General features: G+C 40.8%; 1 protein-coding gene and 1 long non-coding RNA gene across 3 annotated transcripts in view; one reads left to right on the top strand and one right to left on the bottom strand.

Moving 5' to 3' along the window:
* LOC139755399 (uncharacterized) overlaps window positions 1–17,871 on the top strand; it is a 204,972-nt gene that overhangs the window by 183,739 nt on the left and 3,362 nt on the right. The window contains exons 53-54 of the mRNA XM_071673671.1: window positions 9,772–9,860; window positions 10,989–11,202. Coding sequence (XP_071529772.1) covers window positions 9,772–9,860; window positions 10,989–11,202 — 303 coding nt within the window. The remainder of the gene's footprint in view (window positions 1–9,771; window positions 9,861–10,988; window positions 11,203–17,871) is intronic.
* LOC139755403 (uncharacterized) overlaps window positions 1–17,871 on the bottom strand; it is a 152,967-nt gene that overhangs the window by 11,834 nt on the left and 123,262 nt on the right. The window lies entirely within an intron of this gene.

Below are 17,871 nucleotides of genomic sequence, written 5' to 3' on the forward strand. Positions count from 1 at the left end.
TTCAGTTGCACCTCTCAGCACATTAACATCCAAAAGTCTCTCTTTATATATATAATAATTGGCATACATGGGGTGTTCAGTGTTGTAAATGGAAATGGTGAAGAGCTTGTAGATTTATGTGCTGAAAAAGGACTGGTGATTGGGAATACCTGGTTTAAAAAGCGAGATATACATAAGTATACATATGTAAGTAGGAGAGATGGCCAGAGAGCGTTATTGGATTACGTGTTAATTGACAGGCGCGCAAAAGAGAGACTTTTGGATGTTAATGTGCTGGGAGGTGCAACTGGAGGGATGTCTGATCATTATCTTGTGGAGGCTAAGGTGAAGATTTGTATGGGTTTTCAGAAAACAAGAGTGAATGTTGGGGTGAAGAGGGTGGTGAGAGTAAGTGAGCTTGGGAAGGAGACTTGTGTGAGGAAGTACCAGGAGAGACTGAGTACAGAATGGAAAAAGGTGAGAACAATGGAAGTAAGGGGAGTGGGGGAGGAATGGGATGTATTTAGGGAATCAGTGATGGATTGCGCAAAAGATGCTTGTGGCATGAGAAGAGTGGGAGGTGGGTTGATTAGAAAGGGTAGTGAGTGGTGGGATGAAGAAGTAAGAGTATTAGTGAAAGAGAAGAGAGAGGCATTTGGACGATTTTTGCAGGGAAAAAATGAAATTGAGTGGGAGATGTATAAAAGAAAGAGACAGGAGGTCAAGAGAAAGGTGCAAGAGGTGAAAAAAAGGGCAAATGAGAGTTGGGGTGAAAGAGTATCATTAAATTTTAGGGAGAATAAAAAGATGTTCTGGAAGGAGGTAAATAAAGTGCGTAAGACAAGGGAGCAAATGGGAACTTCAGTGAAGGATGCAACTGGGGAGGTGATAACAAGTAGTGGTGATGTGAGAAGGAGATGGAGTGAGTATTTTGAAGGTTTGTTGAATGTGTTTGATGATAAGAGTGGCAGATATAGGGTGTTTTGGTCGAGGTGGTGTGCAAAGTGAGAGGGTTAGGGAAAATGATTTAGTAAAGAGAAGAGGTAGTGAAAGCTTTGCGGAAGATGAAAGCCGGCAAGGCAGCAGGTTTGGATGGTATTGCAGTGGAATTTATTAAAAAAGGGGGTGACTGTATTGTTGACTGGTGGTAAGGTTATTCAATGTATGTATGATTCAGGGTGAGGTGCCTGAGGATTGGCGGAATGCTTGCATAGTGCCATTGTATAAAGGCAAAGGGGATGAGAGTGAGTGCTCAAATTTTAGAGGTATAAGTTTGTTGAGTATTCCTGGTAAATTATATGGGAGGGTATTGATTGAGAAGGTGAAGGCATGTACAGAGCATCAGACTGGGGAAGAGCAGTGTGGTTTCAGAAGTGGTAGAGGATGTGTGGATCAGGTGTTTGCTTTGAAGAATGTATGCGAGAAATACTTAGAAAAACAAATGGATTTGTATGTAGCATCTATGGATCTGGAGAAGGCATATGATAGAGTTGATAGAGTTGCTCTGTGGAAGGTTTTAAGAATATATGGTGTGGGAGGCAAGTTGTTAGAAGCAGTGAAAAGTTTTTACCGAGGATGTAAGGCATGTGTACGTGTAGGAAGAGAGGAAAGTGAATGGTTCTCAGTGAATGTAGTTTTGCGGCATAGGTGTGTGATGTCTCCATGGTTGTTTAATTTGTTTATGGATGGGGTTGTTAGGGAGGTGAATGCAAGAGTTTTGGAAAGAGGGGCAAGTATGAAGTCTGTTGGGGATGAGAGAGCTTGGGAAGTGAGTCAGTTGTTGTTCGCTGATGATACAGCGCTGGTGGCTGATTCATGTGAGAAACTGCAGAAGCTGGTGACTGAGTTTGGTAAAGTGTGTGAAAGAAGAAAGTTAAGAGTAAATGTGAATAAGAGCAAGGTTATTAGGTACAGTAGGGTTGAGGGTCAAGTCAATTGGGAGGTGAGTTTGAATGGAGAAAAACTGGAGGAAGTAAAGTGTTTTAGATATCTGGGAGTGGATCTGGCAGCGGATGGAACCATGGAAGCAGAAGTGGATCATAAGGTGGGGGAGGGGGCGAAAATTCTGGGAGCCTTGAAGAATGTTTGGAAGTCGAGAACATTATCTCAGAAAGCAAAAATGGGTATGTTTGAAGGAATAGTGGTTCCAACAATGTTGTATGGTTGCGAGGCGTGGGCTATGGATAGAGTTGTGCGCAGGAGGGTGGATGTGCTGGAAATGAGATGTTTGAGGACAATATGTGGTGTGCGGTGGTTTGATCGAGTAAGTAATGTAAGGGTAAGAAAGATGTGTGGAAATAAAAAGAGTGTGGTTGAGAGAGCAGAGGGTGTTTTGAAATGGTTTGGTCACATGGAGAGAATGAGTGAGGAAAGATTGACAAAGAGGATATATGTGTCAGAGGTGGAGGGAACGAAGAGAAGTGGGAGACCAAATTGGAGGTGGAAAGATGGAGTGAAAAAGATTTTGAGTGATCGGGGCCTGAACATGCAGGAGGGTGAAAGGCGTGCAAGGAATAGAGTGAATTGGAACGATGTGGTATACCAGGGTCGACGTGCTGTCAATGGATTGAACCAGGGCATGTGAAGGGTCTGGGGTAAACCATGGAAAGTTCTGTGGGGCCTGGATGTGGAAAGGGAGCTGTGGTTTTGGTGCATTATTACACGACAGCTAGAGACTGAGTGTGAACGAATGTGGTCTTTGTTGTCCTTTCCTAGTGCTACATACATATGATAACAAAACTCCAGTAGTTCAGCCAAAGAGGAAGCAGAAAGAGAAAAGCAGAAGAAACAAAGGAGAGAAACTTAGAAAGTAAAATCTTATCCCAAACCCTTTTAAATGCTTAGAGATGTACCAAGAACAAACGTTTAACCAAAATTCCTGACAGGTGAGATCGCCAGTAGACCTAGTAATGCAAAATCTGCATTAGTGATCAGAAGGAAAGGAATGAGATTCTAAAGTATTTGAGAAACTGAGAGTTCAGGAGAGTTTCAAAGACTCTGACAACAGTAAAAATGTGGGCTGCTGGGAAACAGATGTAAAGGTTAGAGCAGTTTCCTTTCTTAGGAAGGGCTGCATCAAGGTGAGATTTCAAAAGGAAGGAAAATCTGGGTTTTCATACAGAGGCAAAAAAGACATACTGGATTTGGAAATTGCTCAGAGGCACACTTCATCAGGACTCAAGGAGGTACGCCATCTAAGCCATAAGCCTTTGCCAAATGGAATCAGTTATTTCTAATAAAGATTTAACATCAAAATCCTCTCTTCTTTTGGTGTTTCTACTAGAAGAAACAAGAAATATAGGTGGAACAACTACAGAAACATTAAAAAAATATTTTGGTACATATAGTTGGAAATGAAGTGTTTAAGGACAATATGTGGTGTGAGGTCGTTTGATCTAGTAAGTAATGAGAGGGTAAGAGAGATATGTAATAATAAGAAGAGTTTGGTTGAGAAAGCAGAAGAAGGTGTATTGAAATGGTTTGGACACATGGAAAGAATGAGTGAGGAAAGATTAACAAAGAAGATATATATGTCAGAGGTGGAGAGAACAAGGAGAAGCAGGAGACCAAAGTGGAGGTGGAGGGATGAAATGAAAGATTTTGAGCAACTGGGGTCTGAACATGCAGGAGGGTGAAAGGCATGCATGGAATAGAGTAAATTGAAGCGATGAGGTATACTTGGGTTGACATCCCATCAATGGACTGAACCAGGGCATGTAAAATGTCTGGGGTAAACCATGAAAAGGTCTGTGGGGCCTGGATGTGGATAGGTAGCTGTGGCTTTGGTGCATTACACATGACAGAAAATGGATGTGAGAGGGAGTGGCATTTGTCATATGTTTCCTGGTGCTACCTTGCATATGCAAGGTGTGGCAATGTTTCCTGTGGCTGGGTGGCATCGGGAATGGAAAAAGGTGAGCAAGTATGAATATGGGAGTGGGGGGCTGGAAATCCTCCCTTCTTGTTTTTTTAAATTTTCCAAAAGAGGGAACGGAGAAGGGGGCCAGGTGAGGATATTCCCTCACACGCCCAGTCCTCTGTTCTTAACGCTACCTCGCTAACGCGGGAAATGGCGAATAGTATGAAAGAAAGAAAGATATGTATATGTATATGTGTAAATATGTATATGAATGTATGTGTATATATGTATATGTATGTATATGTATATATATGGATGTGCTGGAAATGAGATGTTTGAAGACAATATGTGGTGTGAGGTGGTTTGATCAAGTAAGTAATAATAGAGTAAGAGAGATGTGTGGTAATAGAGTACGGATGAGAGAGCAGAAGAGGGTGTTTTGAAATGGTTTGGCCACATGGAGAGAATGAGTGAGGAAAGACTGACCAAGAGAATATATTTGTTAGAGGTGGAGGGAACGAGAAGTGGGTGACCAAATTGGAAGTGGAAAGATGGAGAGAAAAAGATTTTGAGTGATCGGGGCCTGAACATGCAGGAGGGTGAAAGGTGTTCAAGGAATAGAGTGAATTGGAACAATGTGGTATACCGGCGTCGACATGCTGTCAATGGATTGAACCAGGGCGTGTGAAGCATCTGTGGTAAACCATAGAAAGTTCTGTGGGGCCCGAATGTGGAAATGGAGCTGTGGTTTCAGTGCATTATACATGACAGCTAGAGACTGAATGTGAACAAATGTGGCCTTTTGTTGTCTTTTCCTAGTGCTAACTCGCGCACATGCGGGGGAGAGGGTTGTTATTTCATGTGTGGTGGGGTGGCGATGGGAATGAATAAAGGCAGACAGTATGAATTATGTACATGTGTATATATGTATATGTCTGTGTGTGTATATGTATGTATACGTTGAGATGTATAGGTATGTATATTTGCGTGTGTGGACGTGCATGTATATACATGTGTATGTGGGTGGGTTAGGCCATTCTTTCGTCTGTTTCCTTGCACTAACTCGCTAATGTGGGAGACAGCGACAAAGCAAAATAAATATAAATATATATATATATATATATATATATATATATATATATATATATATATATATATTCAACAAACCTTCAAAATACTCACTCCATCTCCTTCTCACATCACCACTACTTGTTATCACCTCCCCATTTGCGCCCTTCACTGAAGTTCCCATTTGCTCCCTTGTCTTACGCACTTTATTTACCTCCTTCCAGAACATCTTTTCATTCTCCCTAAAATTTAATGATACTCTCTCACCCCAACTCTCATTTGCCCTTTTTTTCACCTCTTGCACCTTTCTCTTGACCTCCTGTCTCTTTCTTTTATACATCTCCCACTCAATTTCATTTTTTCCCTGCAAAAATCGTCCAAATGCCTCTCTCTTCTCTTTCACTAATACTCTTACTTCTTCATCCCACCACTCACTACCCTTTCTAATCAACCCACCTCCCACTCTTCTCATGCCACAAGCATCTTTTGCGCAATCCATCACTGATTCCCTAAATACATCCCATTCCTCCCCCACTCCCCTTAGAGTGGCAGATATAGGGTGTTTTGGTCGAGGTGGTGTGCAAAGTGAGAGGGTTAGGGAAAATGATTTGGTAAACAGAGAAGAGGTAGTAAAAGCTTTGCGGAAGATGAAAGCCGGCAAGGCAGCAGGTTTGGATGGTATTGCAGTGGAATTTATTAAAAAAGGGGGTGAATGTATTGTTGACTGGTTGGTAAGGTTATTTAATGTATGTATGACTCATGGTGAGGTGCCTGAGGATTGGCGGAATGCGTGCATAGTGCCATTGTACAAAGGCAAAGGGGATAAGAGTGAGTGCTCAAATTACAGAGGTATAAGCTTGTTGAGTATTCCTGGTTAATTATATGGGAGGGTATTGATTGAGAGGGTGAAGGCATGTACAGAGCATCAGATTGGGGAAGAGCAGTGTGGTTTCAGAAGTGGTAGAGGATGTGTGGATCAGGTGTTTGCTTTGAAGAATGTATGTGAGAAATACTTAGAAAAGCAAATGGCTTTGTATGTAGCATTTATGGATCTGGAGAAGGCATATAATAGAGTTGATAGAGATGCTCTGTGGAAGGTATTAAGAATATATGGTGTGGGAGGCAAGTTGTTAGAAGCAGTGAAAAGTTTTTATCAAGGATGTAAGGCATGTGTACGTGTAGGAAGAGAGGAAAGTGATTGGTTATCAGTGAATGTAGGTTTGCGGCAGGGGTGTGTGATGTCTCCATGGTTGTTTAATTTGTTTATGGATGGGCTTGTTAGGGAGGTAAATGCAAGAGTTTTGGAAAGAGGGGCAAGTATGAAGTCTGTTGGGGATGAGAGAGCTTGGGAAGTGAGTCAGTTGTTGTTCGCTGATGATACAGTGCTGGTGGCTGATTCATGTGAGAAACTGCAGAAGCTGGTGACTGAGTTTGGTAAAGTGTGTGAAAGAAGAAAGTTAAGAGTAAATGTGAATAAGAGCAAGGTTATTAGGTACAGTAGGGTTGAGGGTCACGTCAATTGGGAGGTGAGTTTGAATGGAGAAAAACTGGAGGAAGTGAAGTGTTTTAGATATCTGGGAGTGGATCTGGCAGCGGATGGAACCATGGAAGCGGAAGTGGATCATAGGGTGGGGGAGGGGGCGAAAATTCTGGGAGCCTTGAAGAATGTGTGGAAGTCAAGAACATTATCTCGGAAAGCAAAAATGGGTATGTTTGAAGGAATAGTGGTTCCAACAATGTTGTATGGTTGCGAGGCGTGGGCTATGGATAGAGTTGTGCGCAGGAGGGTGGATGTGCTGGAAATGAGATGTTTGAGGACAATGTGTGGTGTGAGGTGGTTTGATCGAGTAAGTAACGTAAGGGTAAGAGAGATGTGTGGAAATAAAAAGAGCATGGTTGAGAGAGCAGAAGAGGGTGTTTTGAAATGGTTTGGGCCCATGGAGAGAATGAGTGAGGAAAGATTGACCAAGAGGATATATGTGTCGGAGGTGGAGGGAACGAGGAGAAGAGGGAGACCAAATTGGAGGTGGAAAGATGGAGTGAAAAAGATTTTGTGTGATCGGGGCCTGAACATGCAGGAGGGTGAAAGGAGGGCAAGGAATAGAGTGAATTGGAGCGATGTGGTATACCGGGGTTGACGTGCTGTCAGTGGATTGAATCAAGGCATGTGAAGCGTCTGGGGTAAACCATGGAAAGCTGTGTAGGTATGTATATTTGCGTGTGTGGCTGTATGTATATACATGTGTATGGGGGTGGGTTGGGCCATTTCTTTCGTCTGTTTCCTTGCGCTACCTCGCAAACGCGGGAGACAGCGACAAAGCAAAAAGAAAAAAAATATATATATATATATATATATATATATATATATATATGTGTGTATGAGCATATATGTGTATGAGAGTGGATGGGTCTTTCTTTGTCTGTTTCCTGGCACTACCCCACTAACATAAGAAACGGCAATCAAGTATAATAAGTAAACATAGTTAAAGTCAGTCCTAAATGAACCTGGGATTTACAACACTGTCATCTGCAACTAGCTATTGATTTACCTCCCATGCCTCCTACCCTGACCAAACCATAGACCTTCTTGCTCTAAGATGCTTGCAATTACCTCTCTCACCACTCTCCATAAACAGATTAAACAGAAAATGGTGCCATCACACATCTTAAAGCACACCAGGAACCACTCACCTTCCTACTTGTACACATGCTTTACTGCCCTGATAAAAACTCCTTTGCATTTAGTAACCTTTCATTTGCCCAATATATTCATAGCACCATACACAAGGTTTTTCTGCTAACACTACCTTGTGTTTTCCCTTGCTTAATATTCCACACCTTTTACAAATACCTCTCAAAAATTTTTCAAAGCAAACATCTATTCCAAGTATCCTGTACCTTTCCTACAGTCACTTTGCTCCTCAAGAATCAAAAGTTCTTTGCATGCCACCACCCTCTCAATTATTACTCCCCTATACTTCTTTACAAAATATACTCTGTAATTCAGTCATTCATTTTTGTCCCCTTGTCTTCATAAAAGGCACTATACAAGCAATCTGCTGGTCCATAGGCAGTTCAACATAGCAAATAAATAGTTATTACCCTGACTAACAAATCATGAACCCTATTATCTCCTTTCTTGAGAAAGTGAACTGTAATCCCCATCCATTCCACCTGCTTTGCTATTCTATATTTTATCCTCTGCAAAGCATTCATTACCTCCTTTCTATTCACCATAACATTCTCTGGGACTCTCTCACTCCAAATACCATCTCACCCTAAACACACCACATGTAACAAAATACTTAAACCACCTTCTTTACCAGTTACTCCTTCCCCATCCTTTACCCATACTATCAACATTCCCATTTCCTCCTCAAACTCTTCACCTCCTTCCAAAATATTTTATTCTTTCTGATATCCAGTTTATACACAGTCATCCCATGTCTCTTCAGTCTTCTTTTTTAAGCTCTTGTAGCTTTCTCTTGATCTCTTGCTACTCATTTTTAAACTCCTCCCAATTACTCACACTCCTTTCCTGCAGATACAGTCCCTATACCTCTCTTTCCTTTTCCACCAACAATTTAACTTGCTCATCTCACCACCTGCTACCCTTTCTCAAAGGTCCACATCTCACTAAAATCACACATGAAAACACTGCTTCTATCTTCCAATCATTCTTCATTCCCTTTGTTTTATCTACTCACCCTGAGGCATTTATCATTCAATCTTTTGTTAACTCTACACACAGCCCTTGTTTCCCAGCTCATTCACTTCCACAACTTCTTTCATACACCAAATGAAAAGATTTGAATGTCCAGCATAAAAGATAGTTTATTCAGTATCCTAAAAAAAAAAGAATCCTAAAAAAAAAAGTTGAGAACTTTTTGAAATAAAAAAGAGTGTGGTTGAGAAAGCAGAAGACGGTGTTTTGAAATGGTTTGGTCACATGGAGAGAATGAGTGAGGAAAGATTGACCAAGAGGATATATGTGTCAGAGGTGGAGGGAACGAGGAGAGGTGGAAGACCAAATTGGAGGTGGAAAGATGGAGTGAAAAAGATTTTGAGTGATCGGGGCCTGAACATGCAGGAGGGTGAAAGGTGTGCAAGGAATAGAGTGAATTGGAACGTGTGGTATACCAGGGTTGACGTGCTGTCAATGAATTGAACCAGGGCATGAGAAGCATCTGGGGTAAACAATGGAAAGTTCTGTGGGGCCTAGATGTGGAAAGGGAGCTGTGGTTTCGGTGCATTATTACATGGCAGCTGGAGACTGAGTGTGAACGAATGGGGCCTTTGTTGTCTTTTCCTGGTGCTGCCTCACGCACATGAGGGGGGGAAGGGGTTGTTATTTCGTGTATGGTGGGGTGGCGATGGGAATGAATAAAGGCAAACAGTTTGAATTATGTGCATGTGTGTATAAGTATATGTCTGTGTGTGGATTTATATATGTATATGTTGAGATGTATAGGTGTATATTTGCGTGTGTGGACATGTATGTATATATATGTGTATGTGGGTGGGTTGGGCCATTCTTTCATCTGTTTCCTTGCACTACCTCGCTAACACGGGAAACAGCGACAAAGCAAAATAAATAAATATAAAAATAATAACTTTTTGAAAGTGGTCATATAACAAAATTTACAACTATGTAATACTTGTGGCAGTATAGAGTAACAGTATTATCAAACAAGTGGTTTATTTATCTGTTAGTATGGTAAAGGGAGAGAGTTCTACCCAAGTGGGGCTCCATCTCATATGGTACACACTGTATGCTTGTTCTGCCTCATAGCAAAGCCTCATCCCAGTTGCTCACAGGCAGATAAGTACTTCATCATATCTCCACCATATTTTCCTTTCAACAGATGACAGATTCAAAACAGCCAACTTACAGCTCCATCCACTTTGAGCAGTCATTAGATGGCACCATTGCCTCCTTGGCTAAACACCGCAAGTAAGTGTTTCTGCCCGAATTAGACTTGGTTCTTCACATCAGCATCAAAACGGTGATCAATTTTATCATCTTTAAAAAGTAAATGTTATGCAGTCACATAAAGGAAGGTGTCTTGGCCATTATCTCTCAGTAATATCCATGCCATTATCTGCAGGTATTTCTTCCTCATCCTATGCACTTAAGTATACTTGCTAGGGTATCTGATCAATTGTCCTTGACAAAAGATGAAAAAATCCAGCCTTACTTGTACAAATAAATATTCTTTCTGATGCCAATGATAGTATCAATGTATCTGTAACAGCATTTACAATTTAGGGGTTCTGCCAACATACAGGTGTTACTATCATAATCTGTGAAATGCCAAGATGTGATAGTAGGTATGCAATATGATAAAAAAAAGGTTAGCATCCACAGTAAAGAGAATGGTAAAATTTTGTAGATAAATGGTTACTTAAAAAAAAATCACTTTCTGTCTTTAGTATCCAGTATCTACCACTGCCTCATCTGAAACTCCCAGACTCTTTTGATCTTTTATGCACTGTGTATCAATTTATGAAATATTATGAAATAAACCTTTTAAATCTAACAGCCCTAGTCTTCATACTAAATAAGGATATGTTGTCTTGGTTTCTAACTCTTCTCATGTAAGATAGCTGAAACTGATAACCGAATTCATTACTCAGGGCACTGCCTTGTGATTCTAATCTCAAGCACTTTGAAATTCATATTATCATACTTCAAAATGAATAGATCAAACGTATAATTCTTACATGCAAATATAATTTGCTTTCTCAGTTATCACAAAAATGAAGGTCATCCAACATTAAGTGTTCTAAGAATTGTACTTATCAAATTCAGCTCTAGATATTTCCCCAACAGCCTTCTGTTCCCATCACCGCTCAGTTCTTGGTTGTTTTACATAACCAGTCTATAAATCTATCATACTTTGAAATGTTTCCATTTACATGGAGTGGATTATGTTCATGTACATACAGATTATACCATCACACATATCCTCAATTCATTTCCAGTGTGTTATAGTGAATGAAGTATTTATACTGTAAAAGACCTAACAGTGCCTCTCAGCCACACCACAATGTGGCTCCTCTAACCTTTTAACTTTCGCAGCCGCAGCCTGTCATCTGGTGGAGCCTACTCAGATGAAGGGATCTACATTGAGCGACGGTCAACTGCCAACAGTTCACGAATGAGTTCGAGTGGGAGTTCAGCAGGTGGCATGAGCTATGACTCAGGGACAGGGGAGGAGGTGCCTGAAGCCTTCAGGTATCGGAGTCCCACAAAGGAACAACTGAAACGCTCAGGACGCATACCAGAACATATGGTTAGTCTGCAGTGAACAAGCACTGATTGCAATAAAACAATATATTCTATTTCTTACCACAAACAGGAAAGAAACTGATGACTGGAACCATATTTGTAACAAACTGACCATAGGTAAGAAAAAGTTTCACTGAGATTTATCATTTCTTATATTTGTGGAAAATAAGCATTATGAGAAGTATGTTAGTTCCTATGGGAAAGTTATATCATTAAGAGGATGATGCTATTATTAAATTTCATCGTAACAGAAAAAAAATATTCTTGGCGTTTCAGATCAACAAAACATCTTGTATACACTCTCAAGAACACTAAAAGTAATCCCATACCCAAGATTCTAGTTTTTACTCATAAATGAAAACATAGATTTACTTTCTTATAGAAGAAACATAAATAATGCATGCTTAAAACACAAGGTCTGTATGTCAGCAGCAATAATGTTCTGTAGCATTTCCTTAGTTGCTATTCTGATAGCAGCCCATTCTCTTCCTTCAAACCTTCAGTGCTACAAAGCATCAATCAAAAGACACTGAGACTTTGTCAAAAGTCTGATTCTGTCTACACATTATCTCCTTTATTTAATTAGTGAAGTAATGGATTAATTTAAATCCATTATTTGTTTTCAGTCCACCAGAACAGCTGCCGACTACAACAAACTTATTCCTGTTTTCTATCATATTTACAGTCCTTTCTTCAGCCAGAAATCAAACGTGATCCCCTTTATTTCCCCACAAACATTTCAGGATCATGAAATGCATGGCATAAGACTGGACCATGCTCTTCCAGGGAAACCCGATTATTTGTTACAAGAACTTCCAAAATGGCCCAACTGGAGTAAACATGTACCCAAGTTTTGATATCAGTTGAGGTTAGTCATGTGTTTGTGCAAGACCACGTGGTAGACTGCATTAGAATTCTGTAGTTCCAAGACCGGTAGTAGTAACATCACAGAAACCTTCTGCCGTTGTCTTAATTCTTATTTATTCCCGCCTTTAGTATCTAGTGAAGGCCTTAGTGCTGTGCTATTGTGACAGTAGCTGTATGCCTGATGTAGATCTGGTACATATGGTAAGCTTTTGTTCCTCTTGCTTTACTTGGTCGCTTTTACTTTAAGGAATGGAATAAGCATCATGCAAATTATTATTATTTCACATACATGATTCTTTAGCAGCCAATTTATCTATGCTAACATTTTTTGTTTTGTACAAGAGGTTCTCTAAAATCCTCAAGTGATCTAAGAGTGCTCACTCAGTGACATGACACAAATAATGCCTTTTTCATTTGCAAAGGCATCACTGAGGTTATCAATGAAATATTACCTCTTACATGACTAACCAGATTCCAAGATTTCAGTATCTATGAATATTCTTAGCTGCACTGCCTCTATGAAATTGATATTTTGGAAAGGTTAAGGCAAGTGCTTTAGCTGCAGGAATTTGTTGAAATGAAATGGAAATAATAAAAAAGCTGCTATACCATGATGATCCTGAGATGATGAGAAGACATGACTTCCATTTTGGATTGAGAGTGTCAGTATATCCCCTAAGTAGTACATTGTAATGATAACCTGCATCAGTGTTACAAGTGCAAAAGATGGAGAAAAGAACACAAGGTATCCTGTCAGGCTTGCTACATGGGCCAATCTTGGTTCATCATAAACAAGGATACTCACTGTCAACAGTTATTATGGGATCACCAAGTTACTAAGAATATGACCAACTAAAGGTTCTTGGAGAGTGCTCCTCCAGTCTCTGCTTCATATCTCGGTCTTTGTTAGTGCTTTGCTGTTTTTGCAGGTGTGATACTTATTATATCAGCAGGTGTTGTGTTGTTATTTCCCTGTCTTTTGTAATCAAATAGCAATACCCTAGCATTGTTTGGTTACAGGAAGCTTTATACAGACGGTGAAACTGTAGTTTCGAATATCAAAATATGGTTTTCAATGAATGTTTGCATCTAAATAAAAATACTAGGTATCTGTTAAGACTTTAGAGAATTGTTCTGTTTTTCATCTAAAAAGCCTATTATTGATGAAAGCAAAAGAACTTTTCTTACTGTTCTTAACTGTATCATCACTGAATTATCAAGGAGTCTGTTAGCTTCATTATTCTTGTGTCCAAGTTCAGCCACACAGCTTAAATGCAGTTTATGTGTAGAAGCTTGTTAAACACTAGCCATAACAATTTATGGAGCACTTATCTTCTATCATCAACAAACACCTTATTAATCACTTCTCTGCCAGTTCCTGAGAAAGGTTTTTCTCATCTTATGTTTAGTGTTCCCTAGCACTACTATTATACATATATACTGTGAACAGATGAAGGATGAAGAATGAAGGCAGCAAGTATGAATACGTACATGTGTATATATTCCTAGGAATATCTTGATCACGCACAAAATTGTGATCCTTTCCAATGTGTATATATGTATATGTCTGTATATGCATATATACGTTGAAATGTATATGTACGTATATGTGCGTGCATGGGCGTTTATGTATATACATGTGTATGTGGGTGGGTTGGGCCACTCCTCAACTGTTTCCTTGCACTACCTCACTGACACGGGAGAGTGATTAAGTATAATAAATATGAAATAATATATGTATGTATATACATGTGTATGTGGGTGGGTTGGGCCATTCTTTCGTCTGTTTCCTTGCGCTACCTCGCTTATGTGGGAGACAGCGACAAAGTATAATAAAATGAAATAAAAATGATCTATATTTATTTATTAATTATACTTTGTCGCTGTCTCCCGCTTTAGCAAGGTAGCGCAAGGAAATAGACGAAAGAATGGCCAAACCCACCCACATACACATGTACATACATACACATCCACACACGCACATATACATTTATACACATGTACATAATTCATACTGTCTGCCCTTATTCATTCCCGTTGCCACCCTGCCACACATGAAATAACAACCCCCTCTCCCCATATGTTTGAGGAGAGGAACCTAGATGTTTTGGCTCTGAGTGAAATGAAGCTCAAGGGTAAAGGGGAAGAGTGGTTTGGGAAGGTTTTGGGAGTAAAGTCAGGGGATGGTGAGAGGACAAGGGCAAGGGAAGGAGTAGCACTACTCCTGAAACAGGAGTTGTGGGAGTACGTGATGGAGTGTAAGAAAGTAAACTCTAGATTGATATGGGTAATACTGAAAGTGGATGGAGAGAGATGGGTGATTGTTGGTGCAACTGGAGGGATGTCTGATCATTATCTTGTGGAGGCGAAGGTGAAGATTTGTAGAGGTTTTCAGAAAAGAAGAGAGAATGTTGGGGTGAAGAGAGTGGTGAGAGTAAGTGAGCTTGGGAAGGAGACTTGTGTGAGGAAGTAACAGGAGAGACTGAGTGCAAAACAGAAAAAGGTGAGAGTAAAGGACGTTAGGGGAGTGGGGGAGGAATGGGATTTAGGGAAGCAGTGATGGCTTGCGCAAAAGATGCTTGTGGCATGAGAAGCGTGGGAGGTGGGCAGATTAGAAAGGGTAGTGAGTGGTGGGATGAAGAAGTAAGATTATTAGTGAAAGAGGAGAGAGAGGCATTTGGACAATTTTTGCAGGGAAATAATGCAAATGACTGGGAGATGCATAAAAGAAAGAGGCAGGAGGTCAAGAGAAAGGTGCAAGAGGTGAAAAAGAGGGCAAATGAGAGTTGGGGTGAGAGTATCATTAAATTCTATGGAGAATAAAAAGATGTTTTGGAAGGGGGTAAATAAAGTGCGTAAGACGAAAACAAATAGGAACATCGGTGAAGGGGGCTAATGGGGATGTAATAACAAGAAGTGGTGAAATAACAACCCACTCCCCCCGCATGTGCATGAGGTAGCGCTAGGAAAAGACAACAAAGGCCACATTCGTTCACACTCAGTCTCTAGCTGTCATGTATAATGCACCGAAACCACAGCTACCTTTCCACATCCAGGCCCCACACAACTTTCCATGGTTTACCCCAGAGGCTTCACATGCCCTGGTTCAATCCATTGACAGCACATCGACCCCGGTGTACCACATTGCTCCAATTCACTCTATTCCTTGCATGCCTTTCACCCTCCTGTATGTTCAGGCACCGATCACTCAAAATCTTTTTCACTCCATCTTTCCACCTCCAATTTGGTCTCCCACTTCTCCTTGTTCCCTCCACCTCTGACACATATATCCTCTTTGTAAAATCTTTCCTCACTCATTCTCTCCATGTGACCAAACCATTTCAAAACACCATCTTCTGCTCTCTCAACCACACTCTTTTTATTACCACACATCTCTCTTACCCTTTCATTAAAAACTCAATCAAACCACCTCACACCACACATTGTCCTCAAACATCTCATTTCCAGCACATCCACCCTCCTCCGCACAACTCTATCTATAGCCCACGCCTCGCCACCATATAACATTGTTGGAACCACTATTCCTTCAAACATACCCATTTTTGCTTTCCAAGATAACGTTCTTGACTTCCACACATTCTTCAACGCTCTCAGAACTTTCGCCCCCTCCCCCACCCTATGATTCACTTCTGCTTCCATGGTTCCATCCGCTGCCAAATCCACTCCCAGATATCTAAAGCACTTCACTTCCTCCAGTTTTTCTCCATTCAAATATACCTCCCAATTGACTTGTCCCTCAACCCTACTGTACCTAATAACCTTGCTCTTATTCACATTTACTCTCAGCTTTCTTCTTTCACACAATTTACCAAACTTGGTTACCAGCTTCTGCAGTTTCTCACCCGAATCAGCCATCAGCACTGTATCATCAGCAAACAACAACTGACTCACGTCCCAAGCTCTCTCATCCACAACAGACTGCATGCTTGCCCCTCTTCCCAAAACATTTGCATTCATCTCCCTAACAACCCCATCCATAAACAAATTAAATAACCATGGAGACATCATGCACCCCTGCCGCAAACCTATATATATATTTATTTATTTCAAAAGCCTCTCTCTTCTCTTTCACTAATAATCTTATATATAAATTTTTTTTTTCTTTTTTTGCTTTGTCGCTGTCTCCCGTGTTTGCGAGGTAGCGCAAGGAAACAGACAATAGAAATGGCCCAACCCACCCCCATACACATGTATATACATACGTCCACACACGCAAATATACATACCTACACAGCTTTCCATGGTTTACCCCAGACGCTTCACATGCCCTGATTCAATCCACTGACAGCACGTCAACCCCGGTATACCACATTGATCCAATTCACTCTATTCCTTGCCCTCCTTTCACCCTCCTGCATGTTCAGGCCCCGATCACACAAAATCTTTTTCACTCCATCTTTCCACCTCCAATTTGGTCTCCCACTTCTCCTTGTTCCCTCCACCTCTGACACATATATCCTCTTGGTCAATCTTTCCTCACTCATTCTCTCCATGTGCCCAAACCATTTCAAAACACCCTCTTCTGCTCTCTCAACCACGCTCTTTTTATTTCCACACATCTCTCTTACCCTTACGTTACTTACTCGATCAAACCACCTCACACCACACATTGTCCTCAAACATCTCATTTCCAGAACATCCATCCTCCTGCGCACAACTCTATCCATAGCCCACGCCTCGCAACCATACAACATTGTTGGAACCACTATTCCTTCAAACATACCCATTTTTGCTTTCCGAGATAATGTTCTCGACTTCCACACATTCTTCAAGGCTCCCAGAATTTTCGCCCCCTCCCCCACCCTATGATCCACTTCCGCTTCCATGGTTCCATCCGCTGCCAGATCCACTCCCAGATATCTAAAACACTTTACTTCCTCCAGTTTTTCTCCATTCAAACTTACCTTCCAATTGACTTGACCCTCAACCCTACTGTACCTAATAACCTTGCTCTTATTCACATTTACTCTTAACTTTCTTCTTCCACACACTTTTCCAAACTCAGTCACCAGCTTCTGCAGTTTCTCACATGAATCAGCCACCAGCGCTGTATCATCAGCGAACAACAACTGACTCACTTCCCAAGCTCTCTCATCCCCAACAGACTTCATACTTGCCCCTCTTTCCAAAACTCTTGCATTCACCTCCCTAACAACCCCATCCATAAACAAATTAAACAACCATGGAGACATCACACACCCCTGCCGCAAACCTACATTCACTGAGAACCTATCACTTTCCTCTCTTCCTACACGTACACACACATATATATATATATGTATATATATATATATATGTGTGTGTGTGTGTGTGTGTGTGTGTGTATATGAGTGGATGGGCCATTCTTCATCCGTTTCCTGGTGCTACCTCACTGACACAGGGAAACAGCAATTATGTATAATAAAAAATATAATATATAGACAGTAGTTTGATCGGTTGTTTTGACTGATGGTGTTGGATCTCTAGTTGTACTAGCCTGGGTTGATTTGTCTCACCATCATTTATGTTGGAGGGCATGCTTTACTGGTATGCAGAGATGCCTTAATTAAGAAGCAACTACAATTAGGATTATGAAAGAATCCTAGAATAATTGTTATCTATACAGCATGACGGGAAGGTACAGCCTTGGCATGAATGCCAAATCTATATGTTTATAATTGCTCAGGCATGTACAGAGCATCAGATTGGGGAAGAGCAGTGTGGTTTCAGAAGTGGTAGAGGATGTGTGGATCAGGTGTTTGCTTTGAAGAATGTATGTGAGAAATACTTAGAAAAGCAAATGGAT

The sequence above is a fragment of the Panulirus ornatus genome, chromosome 19, assembly GCF_036320965.1.
Source record: "Panulirus ornatus isolate Po-2019 chromosome 19, ASM3632096v1, whole genome shotgun sequence".
In the NCBI taxonomy this organism is placed as follows: domain Eukaryota; kingdom Metazoa; phylum Arthropoda; class Malacostraca; order Decapoda; family Palinuridae; genus Panulirus; species Panulirus ornatus.